At 36.7% G+C, this 22,624-nt stretch overlaps 1 protein-coding gene across 1 annotated transcript; it reads left to right on the top strand.

Moving 5' to 3' along the window:
* The first annotated feature begins 17,485 nt into the window (after nt 1-17,485).
* LOC6050722 lies at nt 17,486-18,742 on the top strand. Its single transcript, XM_001867249.2, has one exon. The coding sequence runs from the start codon at nt 17,486-17,488 to the stop codon at nt 18,740-18,742; it is 1,257 nt and encodes a 418-aa protein (XP_001867284.2).
* Nucleotides 18,743-22,624: the final 3,882 nt, after the last annotated feature.

Below are 22,624 nucleotides of genomic sequence, written 5' to 3'. Positions count from 1 at the left end.
GTTTGTCTTTGACCACTTTTTGATACGACGCAATTGCTTCGAGATATGGTAATTTTTGAATTGCAAAATACAAAAATATTTAAATACCTTACGCCCTTCTTAAATGTTATTTTCGAGTACTATTGGCTCTATATACACAAAAATGGCTTATATAGGCCTAGGATAACATGTCTAAAAAGTTTCATTGAAATCGGAGAGGGTCGGGTACAAAAGTATCAGAAAAATTTCTGATTTGAGCTGGAATTGCTCAATTTTGTTTTGGTTTTAATCCAATATCAGACCAATAACAAATCTTGTTATGATAACATAGACTGTTATTAAACTCTTATGCAAACATTGATTATTTTAAGATGAAATTCTAAACACTATTTTTTATTTTAACAGTATTTGTTATTGAAATGGCTTGAATTTTGTTATTACCGTCTGCTCGGGTAGTTTTGTTTAAGTTTGTTTACTATTCGGAGTGTTTTTTTTAACAAAAAACAAAAACTTTAATTTAAGTATATTTAATAACATTTTTTTTCTTAATCGATCTTTAGTTTTTTCAAAATAAAATTTGACTAGCTATGAATAATGAATTTAAAAATAGTAAGTATGTTCAGCTCCAGTTTCATTCAATTGTTTTTTTTTTGACATGAGTGTTTTCGAGTTGAGTTTATTTATTTTTAGCTTCCAACAATATTTTAAATTTGAGCTTTTAAGTTGTGTTTTTTAGCATGCAATGTTATTTTTCAACATTTGATTCATCTTTTTAAATTTTTATAAGTTTTGTTTTGCAATTTGAGTATTTTGTCTTGATTATTTCTAATCAAGTTTTTAACTTTTTTTTTCAGAGCAAATTTGAGTAACTTAAGTTTTTTTCAAGAGAAGATTTTACGAATTGATTATTTTTAACTTGTGTTTTACATGAGTATTTTCAACTTGGTTTTTTAAACATTTGAATTTTGAATAATTAAAATGTGTTATTTTCGCATGAGTTATTTCAACTATTGTAATTCTATTCTGACTATATTGATCTTAATTTGCTTTATTAAAACTGTAATTATCATTTGTTTTTTTATCTAGAGTTGTTTCATCTTTATTTTGTTTAAATTTTAGTTTGCTTTATGAACTTAAGTTTTTTCTTTCCATTGAATATTTTTTATACATCATATCTATTTTTGAAAAGGTTCAATAAACCAAATTTTCAGTTTTTGCTTTGTGGGTCTTTTTTTAATACCCCTAACTCAAGGCGGTTTCATAAACACCCAAAAAGCAAAAACTGGAAATTTGGTTTATTGGACCATTTAAAAAAAATCCAGATATGTGGCTTTAAAGATAAAAACAATCAATCATGATCTTTGAAGAAATTAGGAAAATTACAAGACTTCATTTAAATTTGGAAAACCTTTCGAAAACCATTTGCTAGCTATTCATTAGAAAAATTTCAAATATATGGTGTTACTATTCGGTAGATCTTTTTTTTTTTGTTTTTCGAGATCTCTTAAATTTTAAACTACACAGTAAACAAAATCAAGGTAATATTACGCCTGGAAAGGAATACATCTTTTAGACAGAAAAAATGGTGTAATGTCACTTTTCCAGTTTAATTGAGGTAAAATTAAAACATTAAAGAGGATGAATGTTACCTCTTCCAAAAATTACTCCTTCAAAATTCATACAATTTTTTACTGTGTATTTACTTAAAATGCTAAAATGTGGTTTAAGTTTAGTAATTCGAACAATTAAAAGTAGGATTCGATGATAATAAAATTTCAAGCCTACCTCCTGGTTTTGCTAAGATTAAAAAGATTAAAGCACATACGTGGAACTCCGTATAAATTCTCTCTAAAAAAGTGGGCCCGGAAAGATTTGTCTAGTGGTATAATAAGGATTTTGTCCACGACATTGTCATGGCATCCTTTGACCAAAGAAATTTCTTTATACCAGATAGACAGAAACCAAACGTAAACAATCAAGCTCTGCTTACGGATGCGAAAAATTGTATTATTTAATCGCAGCTGAGAGGTATTTTTAACTAAAACATTTCAGCAAGTAATATAACTGAAATCTTACTGTAGAAGCTTCCTTTAAGCACATAGGAAAAGTTGCTGACCCCGTCAAGCTGCTTGAAGAAACACGACTGTCTGTAGTACAAGTCCAATGACCAATCACCAAAAACATTAGCAGCAACTCCACAAATTTTGTTAGATTTATACTTGCGTGAAACCAATATGAAAAACTTATAAGTAGGTTAATAAACTTAAATGATTTGAACGGCTTTATATCTTAAGAAATTTAAGGATTATTCCATTTCCAACCATTTTTTATTTATTTTGTCAATCGTTTTGATTGACTGTCCCAGTTTCATCCATGGATTACTTTGATTGTGTTTTGACAGGTTTATACCAGAGTTTCACCGGGCAGCAATATACGAGGGGTATAGATGTTGAAATCTTAATGTTTTACACAGTTTTGAAACCCCTCGATCCCATCTGGCAGAAAATCTTGTCTAATTGTTGCAGCTCTCTACCGCTAGAGGCAGGACCGTACGATTCTCTCTTTTTGAAATTAAGTTCCACCTATGTGATAAAAGGATTAAAAATTATGAGTTTCTTACGGTGACTCTCTAACTCTGCAAATGAACTTGTTTGCATTTTCCCTTTTTTGACTAATGTCTTGCAAACCTGAAAAAATTAAATTAAATGCAAAAAAATATCTTAGTATGAAATTTACATTCCAAAGACTTGCTGGTAATACTTTCTTGAATAAATGAAATTAAAAAAAAAATATACCTATGTCATTTTTCTCAGTAAAAATCAAATGCAATTTGACAATTTGGCATGGGTTTTAAAAAAGAACTGCAGTGAACCAATTTAAAAAAAAACTTTAAGTTTTTATTTTTGTTTATGAAATACAATGTTTTGAAGCGGAAATAATGTTCTTAGCAATATTTGGTAGTATTTTTGCTAAAAAAATTTTACTTTCAAAAATTATCATTTCACAGAAAAAAAATTATGGTCATATTACATCTGGGAAGGGGTACACCTTTTATGTCTGAAAAAAGTCTGAAGTCTTAATTGAGGTAAAATTACATAATAAAAGATGTAATGCTCATTCTTTCAAAATAACACCTTCCAAATTTACACAATTTCTTACTTAGTTGATAAATAATTTTTTACTAGTAATAAAAACTCAATGAAATCATCGTTAATTTTTTATTTGTTGTTTATGTGTGTGATGGATTGTAATTGGAAATAATGCTCTAAAACCCGTTTTTGAAATGTTTTAACTTGTCGAATAACCCATATCTGCTATGTTATCCAGAATCCTGAATTCAGCATATCTTCTAAGTAATTTTTCCCCAATCAGGATCCAGTTGCACTTCCTCATCCTTATTAAACTCATAATAAAAAAAATCAAGCAAAAAATCCAAAGCTGACCCTTTTCTTCTCAACTTCTTTCTCAACCAAGCACGATGAAGCAATAACAAGGCAAATTTATCCCAGAACAAGGCCAGGGTCGTCTCGGACATCTCTCTCTCTCTTTCTCTCTCTGCCCAATCTGATCGATAAAACCACCAAATTGATAGCACTCTGGTCAACCCGAGAGTGAGCAGCAAAGGGGGGGTTTTCGGATTCGGTTTGCCTGTCGGAAATGTCCCCTTCACTTGTGAGAAGTTTTTCATGCCAAAAGTGGACCAAAACCACCTCTTTTGCCTCCGTGCTGGGGAACATATTTTACTTGCAGATCTGATTTTTTTTTCGTGTGTGTGTGTGCGGTTCTCGGAATAAAAATCTGTATGTGTTCACTAGCCGGGTCCTTTCATGAGTTTGGTTTTTCCTGCAGTTCACATTTCATACATCAACAAGTTTATTGCCATTTTGGCTCTAGAAGCAGACGCTGTTCAAAGCAGCAGCAGCAGCAAAAAGTGGATGTATGGAAAATTTGACTTTCTGGTTGGATGGTCTGACAGAACGGAAACTTTCCACCCAGTTTTAAATCGAGAACGAAAGCAGAGAAATCTGGGGAATTAGGTCGTAAATCTGAGGCACTTGACGCTGCAGTGGGACACTTTTTGCTCGAGAGTTTGATAAGTGATGAATAGTTGAAAAACTTTTCACAAATCATAACTGGTTCTTTCGCACACTTTTCTCCATTTAAATATTCTCGTAACCTTGAACCTCTGCGGAACAAAATAAAATAATTGCATTTTCCACACCAAGCTTCCCAACAGAGCGAAGCAGAAACAACTTTAAATGATGTGCAGCGACCGGACGAATGGAAAACTTGGTCAGAAACGGTGCTCTCGCCATCGATCTCGAAGTGTGCTTATTGGGAAAGTTTTCCAATCAATCGTGTCTTGAGCAGTGAAAAACGCGAAACGACGAAACCCGACGCCAAAGTTGCCACCGGGGACGAAAAACAAAAAAAAAACACGCCAAACATCGCGGGAAAAAAATGGACAAGACCCTTCACGAGCAGAAGAAATTATTGACTTTTTGTGTAAAGTGCTTGAATTTTTAAGAGCGAACTTGAACAATCAGAAGTGAGTCAGGAAAAGTTTTGGATCATGGAAGAGACTGTTTTTTGAACTGGTCATTATTTTCAAAAGACTCATTCAATTGAAACAATGAAAAATGATTAAGCTCAAGAGAAAATAAAGTTTATGGATGACCCTCTAGACAAAAAAAAATGAAAAAAAATATATATATCAGTTTGAGGTTGTATTGAAAATCTTCATTTTGATTTTCATATTAAAGGATTCAAATCCCAAGCATTCCTCTTTTCCACAACTTTTTAGGCCGTTTCAGAGCAATTCTCTACGAAATCGGTATTTTTTTTTTAATTTCATTTTTTGTATTTTTTGATCCGGCTGAAACTTTTTTGGTGCCTTCGGTATGCCCAAAGAAGACATTTTGTATCATTAGTTTGTCCATATAATTTTCCATACAAATTTGGCAGCTGTTCATAAAAAAATGATGCTTGAAAATTAAAAATCTGTATCTTTTGAAGGAATTTTTGATCCATTTGGTGTCTTCAGCAAAGATGTAGGTATTGATAAGGACTACACTGCTTTTAATTTTTTATTATTTGATATGTTTTAGAAGACATCAAATGCCAACTTTTCAGAAATTTCCAGGTTGTGCAAAAATCTTTGACCGAGTTATAGATTTTTAGTCAGCACTGATTTTTCAAAAAAATCGAATATTGATCGCAATTTTTTTTCAACTTCATTTCTCGATGTAAAATCAAATTTGCAATCAAAAAGTACTTTATTGAAATTTTGATAAAGTACACCGTTTTCAAGTTAAAGCCATTTAAAGTTTTTTTTTTTTCGAAAATAGTCGCAATTTTTCATTTATTTCAATAAGTGCACATTTTTGGCTACTTTTGAAATAGCTAAGAAAATTCTCTATATTTTGCTTTTATGAACTTTGTTGATAGGACCCTCAGTATTTGAGATGCAAAGGTTTGGACCATTAGTTGCTGAGGTATCGACATTAATAAATGGTGGGTTGTCAGGGTGAGACAAAAACATCAATTTCCCTGTTTTTAAACCTTTGAATGGAAATATCTCAAAAACTAAGGGTCCTATCAATAAAGTTCAAAAAAGCAAAATTTAGAGAATTTTTTCAGCTTTTCCAAAATATTTTTTTCAAAAGTAGCCAAACATGTGCACTAATTTTAAAAAATGAAAAACTGCGTTTTTTTTCAAAAAAGTTACCAAAAACAGGCTTTTACTTGAAAAAAGAGCACTTTATTAAAATTTCACTGGAGAACTTTTTGATTGCCAATTTGATTTTACATCGAAAAATGAAGTTGAAAAATTTTTGCGACCAATTTTTCGATTTTTTTTTAAAATCAGTATCGATTCAAAAATTCATAACTCGCTCAAAGATTTTTTGCACAACCTGGAAATTTCTGAAAAGGTGGCATTTGATGTCCTCTAAAACATATAAAAAAAATTGTGTTTCTTGCAAATCAAGTTTTAGTGACAAAAAGTTAAATAAAAAATCACCAAAAAAATTTTTACATTCTATAATTTTTTTCAGTGTAGTCCATGTCCATACCTACAACTTTGTCGAAGTCACCAAATCGATCAAAAAATTCCTTCAATAGATACAGATTTTTGAATTTTCATACATCATTTTTGTATGGCCAGTTGCCAAATTTGTAGGGAAAATTATATGGACAAACTAATGATGCAAAATGGCTTCTTTGGGCATATCGAAGGCACCAAAAAAGTTTCAGTCGGATTAAAAAATACAAAAATTAAAATTTAAGAAAAAAGACCGATTTCGTAGAGAATTGCTCTCTTCAAATAATTTTTAAAGTTTATGTCCCCATTGCCAAATTGAAATCAACTTTTTTTACACAGCAATTAATGGTTCAATTTTAAATGTTAAAAAAGAAAACATTAGTGAAAAGTTATAATTTTATAATTATATGAAATTTTTAAATCAACACTAACATTTCAAAAGTGTCAATATAGCCCAAATTTATCAAAAATCACAACCCGGCGGCCAAATGTTTGCCCATATTTTTTTTGTCAAAAAGTTTCGGTTTTTTGTCTAAAACATATATAAAAATAAATTGTTGGGCTTGCCAACTCAAGCAACTTTGTCGAAGACACCAAATTTTATCTCGAATCTACGCCTTCTACGACCAAATTTGTAGAAAGCATCCGAGCAAACCTTCTAAAATCAGGCACGTGGCAAAACAGGGTTTAGTTTTAGAGAAAAGTGATATTGGAGGCACTTTTAGAGCTGTAAAAATCAAACATTTTTATTTTTTGAAATGTCAATCAGGACTTAAGGGTCAAAAGTTACAGCCATTTTAAGGTTAAAAAAGATGCAAATTTGAAACTTCAATATGTCTTAAAAAGGTGCAAGCCAAATTTTAAGCGCTATGTTGCATTTGAAAGAGGAGCTGAAACAATCTCAGGGTGTTTTTCTTTAAACTTGAGGTATCTTCATTTGAAAATTTTCAAGGGATGAGGCCACCCTAACGAAATTCGAAAATTATTCAGAAAAATATTTTTTCATTTAATTTTGCCCGCTGCCCTCAGAGGTGATCCAAATTGTCAAAAAATCAATTATTGGTCATATTTTGGGTTTAAATGATCAAAGATTTGTTCAGCGTTTGTAGTGCTGAGTCTCCTCTTTCAAATGCAACATGGGCTTAAAATTTAGCTTACTCCTTTTCAAGATATTTATGTTATAAATTTGTATATTTTTTACCATTAAATGACTTTTACTTTTGACCCTCCAAATTAGCATTTAAAAAATTAAAATGTTCGATTTGTGCCTCAAATATCACTTTTCTCTAAAACTCAACCCTGAAGTGCCACGTTTAAAATTCTGATTTTTTGAAGGTTTGCTCAGATGATTTCTATAAATTTGGTCGTAGAAGGTGTGGATTATGAGATATAATTGTGGTGTCTTGGACAAAGTTGCCTTTCTAGAAGACGAACTAAAAAATCCCAAAAATATTCCTGAAAAGTTAGATTTTCAAAATCGTACCCTAATTTTCAACCAAATCCAAAGTTGGGGCAACTTCCTTTTGCAACAATTCTTCTGAAGACACCAAAGCTCCAAAACTTCATTTTTTTCGAATAATCAATTTTTCACTTAATTTTGCGATCAAGATCACTGTGGCATTGTATGACACAAAATGGGTTCCTTAACTTCAAAAAAGTTTGAGCCAATGCAAAAATACATAGCATAAAAATTTCCAAAATCGACACAATTTGTAAAGAATTTCTCAGTTCAAAATTGCATGAAATCGGAATAATGATCTTTGTAACCAGATTGTCACATTGAAAAATAATTTATGTTAATAAGCTCTTAGTCATTCTAATATGCATGAGTTGATCTTTCACTGTGGTGCTAGGAATTTCATGATATTGAGCTTGGAAAATAAAATTCAGCTGTACGATTTTGTTGGGTAAAATTAGACTAATTTCAATAAAATTAGATTTTTAAACAATTTGTATTAGGATTTGTTTTATTTTTAAACATGGATATTTTTGTTTTATCTTTAAAAAAATTTAAGATTTTTGATCAGATTTTATTCCCTTACTGATGATTACGTTCTTTTCCTCTGCCTTTGATTTCTTTTTGTTTGCCTTAGATGTTTCCATCTCGACCATCAAATCGCAACTGAATTCTGCTTCCCAACCACTTATCAGTCTCCTTATCACCCGAAATGAACTCTCACAAATGAACTCCCCCCATTTCATCTTCGAATTTCGAACAAAACCGGACGCATGCGCCCCAACTTGGAGATCCCACGTCAACACGTGTATTTTCGTTGCTGCTCAGATATGTTTTTCTGATGTTCGAAACAAACAAAAAACACACACACACAAATCTTCCACCCAGCAGCGGTTGGTAACTGTTGAATGTTTGTTTATGTTGACTCTTTTTTTTCCGCCTCCACCCACTGCACGCGCCTACCGCGCCCTTCGACAACTTAGATCAGTGAATTTTCCACCCAACTGAGCCGTCAGTTTTTGTTAGCTTTGCCGTTGTTGTGGGAAGGGGGGAGGGGCTCAATATTTAAATTGGAGCATGATTTAAAGGTTCGTTTGTTCGTGGAAGTGGAAAAAAGAGAGAATGATTTTCGTCGATATCAATAATAACGCAGAGTTACTGCTCGCAAGGATGCATTTATGGTGCATTTCCTGCACATTTTTCACTCCTGAACGAGTTTTATTCCGGATAATAAAGCGCACAAATATATATGTGGCTGAGTTTCTAAGGGGTTGCAGACCACATCGGAGATTTTCGACCATAAACAGCAGAGAACAGAGAAGCCAAGCAAAAATAAGGATAAGGATGCTCTGACATCCCCGGAAGCAGGGAACGAAACATGACCGATAGCTATTGCTGCAGCAGCCAGCAGTCCTGGCATCCAGAACATCCAGACAACGACGACGACGACGGCATCGACACTGCAAGAATGAGTTCTGGGTCATTGGGGTTGATGGCTGGACTACAGAAGAGACTTCGAGGGGAGGAGGGGTGAACGGCATTCAAGCTAAAACTCGACGACGAGGAATGTTTTGAATTTTTAATATGGATCCATGCACGGAACATTGAGCACATGTGGAGCGAACGAAACGTAACTTGAGGAGAGAGCTTCTTCAGCTTGAACGCTTCTTTCATGCTATTCAATCCGTGTTGGATAGCTGCTGCTGATGAAGGGATTTAAATGTTTATTGAAAAATGCTTGTTTTTTATGTGTTTCTCTTTCTTTAAAAATATAAATTATTGTTTTGTCCAAAAATCAGGAATTCTTAGAAGTCACAAAGTGAAAAAAAAAACACTTTTCAAAACTTTTTTAACTGTGAATATTTTAAAATGTAGTTTTCTCTAAAAATAGGTTAAACGCCACAAAACGGTACACTTACCCTACATGGCAAAAGCTCAATGAGGTGCAACAAATTGTAAAAAAAGGGGTTGTGCTTAAGCGCAGCTCAACACGTGACATAAATGACGCTGATTTCAACCAGGATTAGGGTCAGGATTGAACACCTGTGTGTGGTGTGGAGGGATAAAAACGCTGTCGTTTGCTGCAGGTGAAAAATGTTAAGCACTTTGTGGCTTTGATGATTAATTCGGTTTTAAAGAAAGAATTTTCAACACAGATGTGAAATTGTATAAATCAGCGATTCTCAACCTTCTTCTAGGCTGGTACCCCCTACCATGTACTACCGTTGAGAATCGCTGGTGTAAGTGATAAAGTAACACAATTTGGTAAGACTTTGAAATGTATATCATTCAAAGTCTTACCAAATTCATTGGTAAGACTTTGAAATGTATATTATTCAAATTAAAAAAAGTATTATAATGTTTATGCCACTAAATATTAGTAATGTTTGTACCAAGTTAAATACCATTCCTGAAAACTAAATTTGTGTTTGGTTCCTCACTTGAATGTTGTTTGCTTCAAGATAAGTTCAAACTTCAAAATAGTATCGAATAATATTTCTTTCCGATTTGTATCGAAAAGTTGAACTTCTCAGTACTCACATGGATACTGAAAATACATTTCAGTACTGTTATTTTAATTTTTTTGAAATTAAATATGTCTTTATTGAACATTCTTATAATAGTTACATTTCTTTTACATGATAAGTGGTAAGGCCTAATGCTCTTCATCTTTGTTGTATTTTTCGTTTAATTATTACCTGATCACATTTATTTATTTGCTTCAAATTGTTTTACATTATTGCATTGAATTGAATACATTTGGGTTAAAAAGAAAAAAAAAATAACTTTAACAACTAATCCTAAACTAAAACTAAAAAAATAAATCCATTGAAATATTCAAAATCACTAGAATGAGTAAACTACGAACTGTATTTTAAGATGAATGCTCCAAGAGTTCTTACTTGTTCCTGGCGAGTTTTGCACCCACGCAGAGTTGTTGTCATCTCGATGAAAATGTTCAGAAGTTCTTGTGGTGAAAACAGGTCACTACTGCCTTCATCCGTTGATGTTGGTTGGTTTTCCCTCGGTTGCTGACTGAAGCCTGCAGGTGTTGTATGCTCTGCAACTCTTTGCCGCTGATTCAACGGCAATGGCTGCAGATTTGGAACAACTCGAACAGATCCCGCTCCAGGTGACGCCAAAGCAGGAAAATCCACGTCCGTGTATGCTGGTGGTGTTTGGCGACGATTTGGTTGGTGCCTCGTCGTCGCTTGCTGCCGAATTTTCACAAACTCAGCTCGTTTTGGGCAGCTTCGATTCTTGGTAGATTGGTCGCCGCCGCAATTGAAGCATTTCGCTTCGATGTTCTCGTTGATTGTTTCGCAAGCTTGAGTTTTGTGCTCACCTCCGCAGGTTGCACAACGACTCTTGATGAAACAATTCCTTCCACCATGTCCAAACTGCAAACAGTTCGAACACTGTGTCACGTCACGGTGCACAGGACGATAACGTTCCCAAGACACGATGATGTTGAAAATTGCCCGAACTGCTTTCAGTTCAGACGGCGTTGTCGATCCTTTCTCGAAATGAACCAGGTACAGTTGATCACGATACTTGATGTTCTTGTTGTGTCTCGTCATCTTGAAGACATCGATCACGTTCAACTTAAGAGTTTTGAGCTCTTCTTTCAGCACACTCACATCCATGTCGTACAGGCCTCGGAGGACCTGTTTCATGGGGCGTTTACCTGGATCGTCATGGCTGTAGTATTCAATCTTTGTGTTGTTCAGGAAATCCCGAACGTAGTTGTAATCCTTTCTGGTAGGTAGCAGAATTTTGAGTCCATCAGCACACAAGCGAATGGAAGCTCGTAAAGCACCAGATTTGATAAACCCGGTCAGCAACTTTCGCACCGAATCCGATGACGATGTTTTCACAAAATGGGTGGCAACTTTTCCCGTCGTTCAAATTCTTCCTTCTCGCTCACGTCCACAGGGAGGGTAGCGAACTTGTTTCCAGACAATTTTGAGCGTCCTTGCTCAAACTGCCTGGCTTTGCAGGTAGCGCTTCGGCATTCTTTAGCTTCTTCAAATCTGCCGATCCTGCTGGTGAGGACCGCCTCTTTTTCTTGCCCTGAGGCATTTTTGCACTTTTTAAGCACTTTTCAGGAGCTAAAATCCAGGAGTACCTCACTGAATGATGGTCCACAATGGAATGACTGTTATTTTAATTGCGATGATAAGTTAGCCGTTTCGTCATTCAAGAATCACAGGGAAAGTAAGTGTTGAAAAGCTAGGAAACAAACGTTTCACTTAAAAATCACATCTAACAGTATTTTTCAGAATTACAAATCAAAATTGCAAGCACTTGTCTTATTTATTTAGCTCAGCAGAGCCTCTATAGAAAAATTAATGACTCGTGCTAAATAAATCATCATTTTACATATTATTTCATGAACTATTCTTAACTATTGGAATAGTGTTATAAAAATATTTCGTTATATTTAAACATTGAAATCCTGACGATCATTTTTGCTTCGTACACAGAAAAAACTTATGTAAATTTGGATGGTGTAATTTCGGTAGGTTAAAAATTACATCATTTATGATGTAATTTTACGTCAATTTGGACTGAAAATCATGTAAATTTGGAAGATGAGCAATTTTCTACAAAATCGGCCGATTTAGACCATTTTTTTGTATTTTTTGATTTGGCTCAAACTTTGTGGGGGCCTTCCCTATGGCCAAAGAAGCTATTTTGTGTCATTTTGTGACAAAACTTGTATAAAAATTTTAAAATTCATCATTAAAATTGAAAACGGTTTCGAAATGAAAATTATTTGAAACATTAATGGTTGAAACGATTGATGTAAAGGTTAGACTCGATTATCTGAAGTTCAATTATCTGAATGATTGTACGGGACTTCGGATAATCGAATCAAAATTTAAAAAAAAGTTTTTATGTTATTTTATTTTCTTACTTTTTACATAAAATTCGAGTTCTGTGACCCTGCTTTAGTCAAATTTTAAATAAAGATTGCCTATTACAGTCATCCCTCATATTCGGAACAGATTACGGATCGGCCAATGTTCAAAAAATCATAGCAAATCGGTAATTGAACTTAATGATTCGCTTTTACCTTCATTTGAAGGCTTTTTATGTGAAAGCCGTATCGAACAACTGCATTTTTTTACTTTAATATCAAGTTTTTTGGAAAAAAAACTTTGACCCTTGAAATCCACAAATTTGGAACACTTTTTTTCTTACGGATGTAAACAAACTTTGGATCCCTCCAGGAGTACATATTTTTAACAAAATAATGACTTCACACACTGCAACCAGTTTCACTCAAGCTTGGTCTGATAACTTTGTTTGTGAAAATATCAGTTAAATTCAGGTGTTCCACAATTGTGGGAGGCTTTACTTTTACTAAACAGAAAAAAATCAATTCTCGTAATCGTATTCATGGGTATGGTGCATTTGCACTATAAACGTGAATATATTCTTTCGTGGTTCTCGCATTCGTGAATTTAATTCACGATTTGATTTGATTTTTTTTTTTCAGTGTAGTGAAATAGCAAGAAAATGTCCAAAAAAAGGTTCTAAAAATTTTGGTCGATTTTTGCGTGACACACTTTATGGATGACGCCCTATTAGTTTTACCTTACTAACATTTTATGTAAAGTCTGTAAGTTTACTTTGAGTTCCATGAATAATTGTGTATGATAAAAAACTTGAAATGAAATGTGAAACAAAAAGTCTTATAAAATAATTATTCTAAATACTTTCAAAAATGATCAAATTCATGTTCTGGAAAACGTTCTCGATACTGAATTATTCATTTAAGGCCATTATTTCAATTCAAAAAAAATTACCAAAAAAAATGTCACCAAAATACATTCAAAACATATTAATATTATTTTATTCTTCTAAATCATGAAAAAAAACATTATTTGTTATGTTTTCAACGAAATCATTTTTTTCCTCAGTATTACAGTTTTAATATTTAATCGAAAAATATAATCCTTCTCAGGCTTACTTTTAACCCTCATGTTTTGTCTTGTTATTATTAATTTTACAATTAAAAATTTAAATTATTAATGTTCAAAAAAAAATTTCCATTTTTTTATAACCCAAGAAAACATATTTTCTATGTTACCAAGCCACTCCCTCTCCCTGTTTCATGTTCCAAACCACCATCATCAGCGTGTACGACTTTTTGATCAAACTAGTAAACTTATCCAACGTCAGCTCGAACAGTCCTCCAGTGCTAATGTTCAAGCTGCGCTGCGACTGCATCGCCACAATCAAGATCGTCGCACGAACCTGCCGATATTGGCCGGCAAACTCCTTCCGACAGCGAAGCCGGGTGATCCACGGCTGGTGCGATAGTGTTGGACCGATCTTGGAGTGCTCCTCGTTGAAGGACGAAACCATGTGACAAAACACGTAACACTCGATCAGGTAACGCAGCGTAAACTCGACTCCCATGATGGTGAAAGTGTCCAAAGTTGCGCGAAAGATGACGATAATGACTCCGATCGCGGTATGTGCCATGGTCATGTAGTACAGAAGGAGGAAGGATAGGTTGGTCAGGTTTTTGAAGACTTTTAGGTTATTGAGGATCTTGCTGTGGTGTTCGATGCAGGTGTTCAACTCATCCTGGAGGAACCTCCAGAAGTTTTGCTCACCTGGTTGCTGCTCATGTCTGACTCCCACTCGATCCATAACCTTCCCGAAAGAATCAACGGCGATTTTCATTTCAGCTCGTAGTCCAATCAGTCCTAAATAAATCGTCAAGAAGTTTGATGCTGCGATCAGGCTGTACACAGTCCAGAGCAAAGAGTACATACCGCTGTAAAACTTCTGTTCGAACTCACTAAATTCCTTCATACTAAATGAAAGCTGAAACGGGTCCATATCGGTGATTCCACTGCTAGTAATACTGATAAACTGGAAAATAATGTTCCCGATGAAGAAGACGGTCACCTTAACCGACAGTTCGTACGATTGCTGACGAATTATTTGTACATCCGGATCATCCACTCGAAAGCTTCTCTCGTTGAGGTACTTCCTGACCTGCTTAAAATGTCCAAAATTGGCCTGGATCAGCAGGGATCGGGTCAGCATGAGTGCCGCCCCCATGGCCACGTGGATCCCGTTGATCAGCAGATCGAAGGAGTGTTCCATCGTTAGAGTTTGAAGAAGTCGGCGCAGGATCATCGTGTAGTGCAGGAAGGAAGAATACTCCAGCAAAGGATAGGAAAAAGTTTAGTATGAAGAAGTGATCCGTTTTGGAGTTAAGCTGAACGTGGGATCTCCAACAATTAGTGAAGTACTTCTTGGTGCGGTTGAACATTGTTATACTGGAAAGTCGTTGATAACGACTAACCATTTGTATTTTGTGTTGATAGGTTGATAGGAAGGTTAAAAATATGGGCCTAAATAAGTGCTTACTAAAAAATTCAGAGAATATTTCCTTCTCACTGTAAACATTGCATGTCTTTTCTTTTGGAACGTGTCCAAAATTGAAGCAGTTTCGTGTCTCAGTAATTGACTTAATCATTTCACGATGAAAAATAAGTTATGGTTGATATTGACAACACCTTAGAATGCGTTTTCAGTCGATTTCGACCTCCAAAACAAGTGACAATGTTCAACCGTATCAGGCAATACTTATCCAACTCATGGAGCTCCCACGTTCGGATGAAACACAAAACAGATTTCTTCTACATCCTTAACTTTTATCTATCGATTGCCGGAGTCTACTTCCCAGTGAAAAACCACATGTTCAGGCTCACCTGGAAGGTGTTCTGCGTTCTGGTGATCCTGCACTACGCAACGATGCAGCGTCGGCTGTTGCAAATCCTTCAAACGGAACAGTCCTTTGAACTACTCGTCAACGGGATCCACGTGGCCGGAGGAGCGACCATCATACTGGTGCGATCTCTGCTGATTCATGTCAATTTCCCGCACTTCAACCAGGCGAGGAAGTATCTCAACGAGAGAAGTTTTCGAGAGGAAGACCCGGACGTGGCGCGGATTCGTCAGCAGTCGTACGAACTGTCGGTTAAGGTGACCATCATCTTTAGCATCAACGTATTATCTCAGTTCGTCATCCTTATTGGCAGTGGAATCACAGAAATGGACCCATTTCTGCTCCCATTCAGTGTGAAGCAGTTCAGTTTGTTTGAGCAGAAGCTGTATAGCAATGTGTACTCTGGTTTGTTCACAGTCTACAGCTTCATCGGGGCTTCAAACTTCCTGACGATGTATTTGGGATTGGTTGGACTACGCGCTGAGTTGAGAATCGCCGTTGATTCCTTCGGGAAGGTGATGGACCGAGTGAACAATAAACTTGAGAATGACCCTGGTGAGCAAAACTTCTGGAAGTTTCTGCAGGACGAGCTGAACTCCTGCATCGAACACCACAGCACAGTCCTCAATCAGCTAAAAGTCTTCAAGAATCTGACCAGCATGTCACTGCTTGTCTCCTATTACATGACGATGGCACACACCGCCATCGGAGTGATCCACGTGCTCTCCAAACCTTCGCTGGACTTCTTGTCCGTCCTAGCGATCGACTTCACACTGCGATACCTGCTCGAGTTTTACGTGTTCTGTCACATGGTCACCTCGCTGACGGAAGAACACTCCAAGATCGGTCTGCTGTTGTCACACCAGCCGTGGATCTCCCAGCTGCGAATCGAGTCAAAGTACCGCAGTCAATATCGGCAGATTCGTGCGACGATCTTGAATGTGATGATTCAGTCACAGCGAAGTTTGAACATCAGTTGCGGTGGGATTTTCGAGCTGACCATGGACAAGTTTACCACTTTGATCAAAACGTCATACACGCTGATGGCGGTGGTGTGGAACATGCAGCAAGGAAATGGACTGAGTTGGTGAGCGAAATAAGGACCGAATTCTATGAAAGAAAGTGATTGCAAAATTTTATATAAATAAAATCATTTACTAAATAAGTTAAAATTGATTTAATGATTCCTTAATTTGTTTTTTGATTTAATCCACTCGTAAAATTCAAGTACCTAGAAATACTTCAGCAAAGGGGTTAATGCCGATTTTATTCAACAAAGTTAGAGCATTTCGACAGGATTTTTTCCAAGTAGGAAAAGTTAGTCATAATCATACTTTTGAGAGAATGTTTAAGAAAGAATTCTATTTTGTTTAAAACAGTACTGATAGTTTTGTTGCATAAAATAGCATTTGGATCTAAAAAAAAATACCGTTGCAAGTTTTTAAATTAAAAGTATTTGTTTGTAAAATGGGATGACGATTATGATACTACTAACACAGACTGTGCTACTAATCCGATGGTGCGATCGTGAATCTCTTCAAATCGAAACAAAGCGCATTTATTGGCCACCACCACGTGTATTTGGAAAACCAAATACGACTTACAAACTTTTTAAAGGCCCAAGTGTTTCAAACTTTTAAGTATTGAAAGGCGGCCACCAAACACAGGCTAATTATGCCTAAAAAGTCGGGAATTTGAAAAGTGGTACCCTTGGACAGTGGGTTTGGAACTAATTTTCTACGATAATGGCCACAGCCTGGAGTGGCCAGTGCCCTGAGGGAAGGCTCTTCCGGTGGGACATTTACCGAACCATTCGATTTTGAGCAATAAGGGTATCATGATTTTTGATACTGGATATGAGAATGGTCATTTTGACAGAGAAGGAACTTCCCTGTACATGGTGCTGAAGTAGGTCCAACCTCGTACACGCACATTTGCTAGAAATAAGAAAATAAAGAGTTGTCAAGACAAAAAATATTTTAAACGTGAAGCAAACCAGAATTCAAAACATTCTAACTATGCTGTTCAAACCTGCATAATAAATAAAAGATCAATTAATTTCGGTTCCTTCAATGATCATCTAGGTGTGATTATCAAAATTGACAAAATGATGATTACTTTCTGAATAATTTAATCACAACTGTTTGCGGTAATTTTCGACACCTCTTCTACAGAACTTTCAATTCAATCTTAAACAGTTTGTTTCATACTAACGACCAGTGTGCACCGAATCTCGAACCAAGTTACAATGTTTAACCGCATCAGACAGCACTTCACCAAGTTTTGGCGAACGCACGTTCAACTCACACCCCAAACGGATCTCTTCTTCATTCTCAACTTTTTCCTCGCCACCGCCGGAGTTTATATCCCGCTTAAAAATGGCTTCATCAAACTGTGCTGGAAAGTGTACCGCGTGTTCATGATCTTGCACTTTGCCATGATCCTGCGTCGACTTCTCCTCACTCTAACCACGGAACGAACCTTCGACCCGCTGGTCAACGGCATCCACGTGGCGCTGGGAGTAACGATCTTGCTTTCGAGATCCATGCTGATCCAGGCCAACTTTAAACACTGCAAGACGGTTAGAAAGTACCTCAACGAGAGGAGCTTCCGCGCGGATGATCCGGAAGCCGTTAGAATTCGCCAGCAATCGTACGAAATGTCGGTTAAAGTGACCATCATCTTCATAGCGAACATCCTGTTTCAATCGATCAGCATCACCAGCAGCGGAATGACCGACATGGACCCGTTCCAGATCCCCTTTGGGATGGAGGATTTCAGCGATTTCGAGCGGAGTCTGTTCACCGGGCTGTACTCTCTGCTGTGGGCGGTTTACAGCTACGTTGCGGCGTCTAACTTCCTAACCATTTATTTGGGATTGGTTGGACTACGAGCTGAGATGCGGATCGCCGTTGATTCCTTTGGAAAGGTCATGGATCGGGTCGAGGTCAGACTTGAGCAGAAACCTGGAGAGCAAAACTTCTGGAGGTTTCTCCAGGACGAGTTGAACACCTGCATCGAACACCACAGTGAGGTCCTCAATCAATTGAAAGTCTTCAAAAACCTGACCAACCTATCCTTCCTCCTGCTGTACTACATGACGATGCTGTTCATCGCACTGGGCGTGATCATCGTGTTCTTCCGAGCAACGCTGGACATCTTCACAGTGACGGCAATCGACTACACGCTGCGTTACCTGATCGAGTGTTACGTGTTTTGTCACATGGTTTCGTCCTTCAACGAGGAGCACTCCAAGATCGGTCCAACACTGTCACACCAGCCGTGGATCTCCCAGCTTCGCTGTCGAAAGGAGTTTGCTAGTCAATTTCGGCAGGTTCGTGCGACGATCTTGATCGTGACGATGCAGTCGCAGCGCAGCTTGAACATTAGCTGCGGAGGACTGTTCGAGCTGACGATGGCCAAGTTTACCGGGTTGGTCAACAGGTCGTACTCGGTGATGATGTTCGTGTGGAACGCTAAGCAGGGCCATGGTGTGGCTTGGTGAACTTGGGGAAGTGTGTGATGGTTCAATTTCAAGGTGAAGAACTTCTTTGTTTGAGTTCAAAACCAAAACTTTGGTTAACTTTTGGTACGGTAATCATAGGTTGAGAACAAACTTTTCTTTTGTTAGGTGACATGATTCATGAGAGAGTAGCTTGCGTTGAGTTGAGTTCAATCACTTGTTCAGATAGTACGTACTTTCAACCATAATATGGATTATTTCAAGTCGTTTAAACTGCATTTAAAGAAGTTCAAAATGAATCACAGAAAACAATCAGACAACTTCTTCATGACTTACGCATTGGCTATGTCTGGTATACATCTAGAAAGCAGAAGCAAACTGATTCAACTAAGTTGGCATGCGTACAGGATGCTTCTAGCCTCCCATTATCTACTAGTGTGGTACAAGTTTGCACTAATAGTTCGGAAAAACCACACTTTCGAAGCCGTGTTTCAAGGAATAAATACTAACATCGCCAGTAGTTTCGTTTATCTACGAGCGTTTGTCATTTGGAAAAGCTTGGATTGTTATAGACAATCTCGTAACTTCATACATCCTCAATCATTTCAAATGGACGTTCAGAAAACATCAACATTGCGTCGTGAAGCCAAGGAAAAAATCAACTGTGCATTGAAAATTTGCATTACTAACGTAGTTGTTCAAATCTATTTGGCTCTGTTCATGAGTCCAGAGTATGAACCATTGAATTTCCCGTTCAACCTGTGTTACTTGAGTCCAAATCTGCATAATATCTCAAAAAGGGTTTACGAATCGATTTTGCTAGTATTTTCGCACCTCGAGAGTGTCAATTTTCTCACCATCTACATTCCCTTAGTTGAGCTTCATTACGAGTTGAAAATTGTTCAGCGTTCATTCAAGAAGACAATCATGAGGAAATCCAACCGGAATCGTTTAAAAACCTCGGAAACAACATTTTGGATAATGATTCAGTCCAGAATCGCACGAATCGTTCAGCACCACGCTAGCATTCTTGAGGAGTTGAAATCTCTACAAAACCTCACAAAGCTGTCCTTTCTTGCAATCTACTACTCGGCCATAGCGTTCATCTCGATGTCCATCTTGATCGTGTTCAAAATGCACACCTTCAACGTGGCAATGGTGGTGATTATCGAACATATGATGCGTTCCATCGCGGAATGTTACGTGTTCTGTTGTCTGGCAGCAGATCTCAACGAAACGGTAACAAATGGTTCTAACAATCATGAAATTCTTGCAATTATTGTCACTTTTCCGTAGAACAACAAAATATCCGACGCCGTAACCAACCTGGAGTGGCCGGAAAGGCTCCGCTTCTCGAAGGACTTTACCGGCGAGTACAAATCGGTCAGGACTTCGTTGTTAGTCGTGATGGCCCGGGCCCAGCACTCGTTGGGGCTCAGCTGTGGAGGGATGTTTGAGCTGGATCGAACCAGGTTCAAGTCGCTGGTTAAGGCCACTTACAGCATGGTGATGTTTTTGTGGAACGTGAGGTATTCCAGGGGAAGTTATGGATTGAACTAAGGCCGATGCAAATATTTTTCAAAGTTTTTGTCCCTCGGCGCGGGCCGGGTTCGAGGGGGGGGCAAAAAATAAAAAAATAAAAATGTTGAAATAACAAGCCATAGTTTCAACATTTGCACGGAAAAGGTGTTTAAAAATGTATTTTACACTAGTTCAGTTATTTTGCAATCATTAGTTTTCAAAAAATGTTAAATTTGACGAAAACCAAAATTTTAGCGAAAAAAAAACTTTTTGCGATAATAAACATCGAAAATTTTCAAAAATTCAAATGATTTTTAAATCAACCAAAACATGCTAAAAATGATTCTAAGCGCAGGGGAATGCATTCAAAATTAATTTCAACTGATTGCACTTAAATTTTCATTGAAATATTAAAGTTTTTTGAAAAAATATTTTTTTGCCCCCTGATTTTTCGAGCCAACTTTGAAGGGGGGGGGGGGGACAAAAACCTAAAATAAAATTTGTACCAGCCTAATAGGTACGGAATCGTGTAATACCTCTGTCGGGAGTTAAAAAAATGCCAAATACCAAATACCAAGTACCAAGTACCAAGTACCAAGTACCAAGTACCAAGTACCAAGTACCAAGTACCAAGTATCAAGTACCAAGTACCAAGTACCAAGTACCAAGTACCAAGTACCAAGTACCAAGTACCAAGTACCAAGTACCAAGTACCAAGTACCAAGTACCAAGTACCAAGTACCAAGTACCAAGTACCAAGTACCAAGTACCAAGTACCAAGTACCAAGTACCAAGTACCAAGTACCAATACAAATGTTTTATCAATTTACTAAATTTATTTTCTAAATACTGCTTCGCCGTAATTTTGGCCGCAATCTTGAATTTGAAAATTCTTAGTCACTTTAAAGTGGTTTCGTACATAAGCTCGATTATCAAAAATAGGATAGCAAAAAAAGATGATTATCCGAAGTAAAATTTTTTCCAATGCCCTCGGATAATCAAGTCGAGACAGAACAAAGTTTTTCACAGATAATAACGAACAATTATGTTATTTCCACGTGACAAAAAGTGTAACCAGTTGAGGTGGCTGCTGCCTAACAGTATCATTATACAAATCATATACTATTTCTATTTTAAGCTTTATTTCAACTTTATTTCTCCGACAAAGACATTCATTGAATCATCTTTGTTTGTTGAACTCATTGTAAAAATAACAATTCAAACTAAAACTTTGTAGACATTTTTTTAATTCTTATGGACAAACCTGCACAAAGGATCTACTTTTAATTTCAAACTAGATGTCTTTTTCAAACAGAACCTCAAGTTAGTTCAATTTCGGATTTTGGCTATGGTAGATCGTGTCTTCAATCTCAAATCTAAAATGACAATCAGAAATTTCTTGTTTAAAATCGCTCAAAAGCTCCAAATCGTGAAACAACAACCCGTTGAGGAGTTGTTCATGAACTACGTTTTCACCGTGTCTGGTGTGTGTTTGAACAGTGAAAATCGTTGGGCCAGAATTGTTTGGAATATTTTCAGAACTATCATGGCCATGCACTATCTATTGTTTGACGTTCGCTTCATGCAAATTCTTCGCAGCTGGTCCAGTTTCGAATCGGTGTTCCATGGATTCAATAACATCTTTGGTTGCACGATAATCTACTTCAGACTTTTGGTAATCTGGAATACTCAGTGTGTGTACAGACGGGCAAGACAATTTGCTAGAAAGTGTGATTTTGAAGATTTGGGCCCTCAACATGTCGAAATTCGAACTCGTGGTAGAAAAATAATTCGAGGATCAGTTTATTTTTTCATGACAAGCGTTACCGCACAAATATTATCAGCAACGTTGACAAGTCCAAACTACGCACCGATTGCATTCCCGATAAATTTGACCCAATTGAGTCCGGCCATGAAGCGGACAGTGCGAAAAATCTACGAATCCCTGCTGCTGGTGTATTCTCACCTGGGGAGTGTCAACTTCCTGGCAATCTTCATACCGATGATAGAGTTACTGTGTGAACTAAAGATCATAAGAAACTCGTTCGCTGGAATATTTCAGAACAAACCCAGATATCCCTCCTCAAAATCTGCGCAAACCACCTTCTGGATCATGACCCAGTCTAGAATCAATCGTCTCGTCCAGCGGCATTCGGATATCATAGGAGAACTCAAATCGTTCGAAAAACTAACAAGGACATCATTTCTCATAATTTACTACACTGCCATGCTTTATGTCTCGATGACGATCATAGCCATCTTAAATGTACAATCGTTCAGCATGGCGACAATATTTCTGCTTGAACACATTCTCCGGATGATCGTCGAGTGTTACGTGTTTTGTCATCTGGCAACGAAACTCAACGAAGCGGTTAGTGGATTTTGTAGCTGATTTATCAATAT

The sequence above is a fragment of the Culex quinquefasciatus genome, chromosome 2 (genome assembly GCF_015732765.1).
Source record: "Culex quinquefasciatus strain JHB chromosome 2, VPISU_Cqui_1.0_pri_paternal, whole genome shotgun sequence".
Classification (NCBI taxonomy): domain Eukaryota; kingdom Metazoa; phylum Arthropoda; class Insecta; order Diptera; family Culicidae; genus Culex; species Culex quinquefasciatus.
This window is presented reverse-complemented; position numbering and strand designations above follow the sequence as displayed.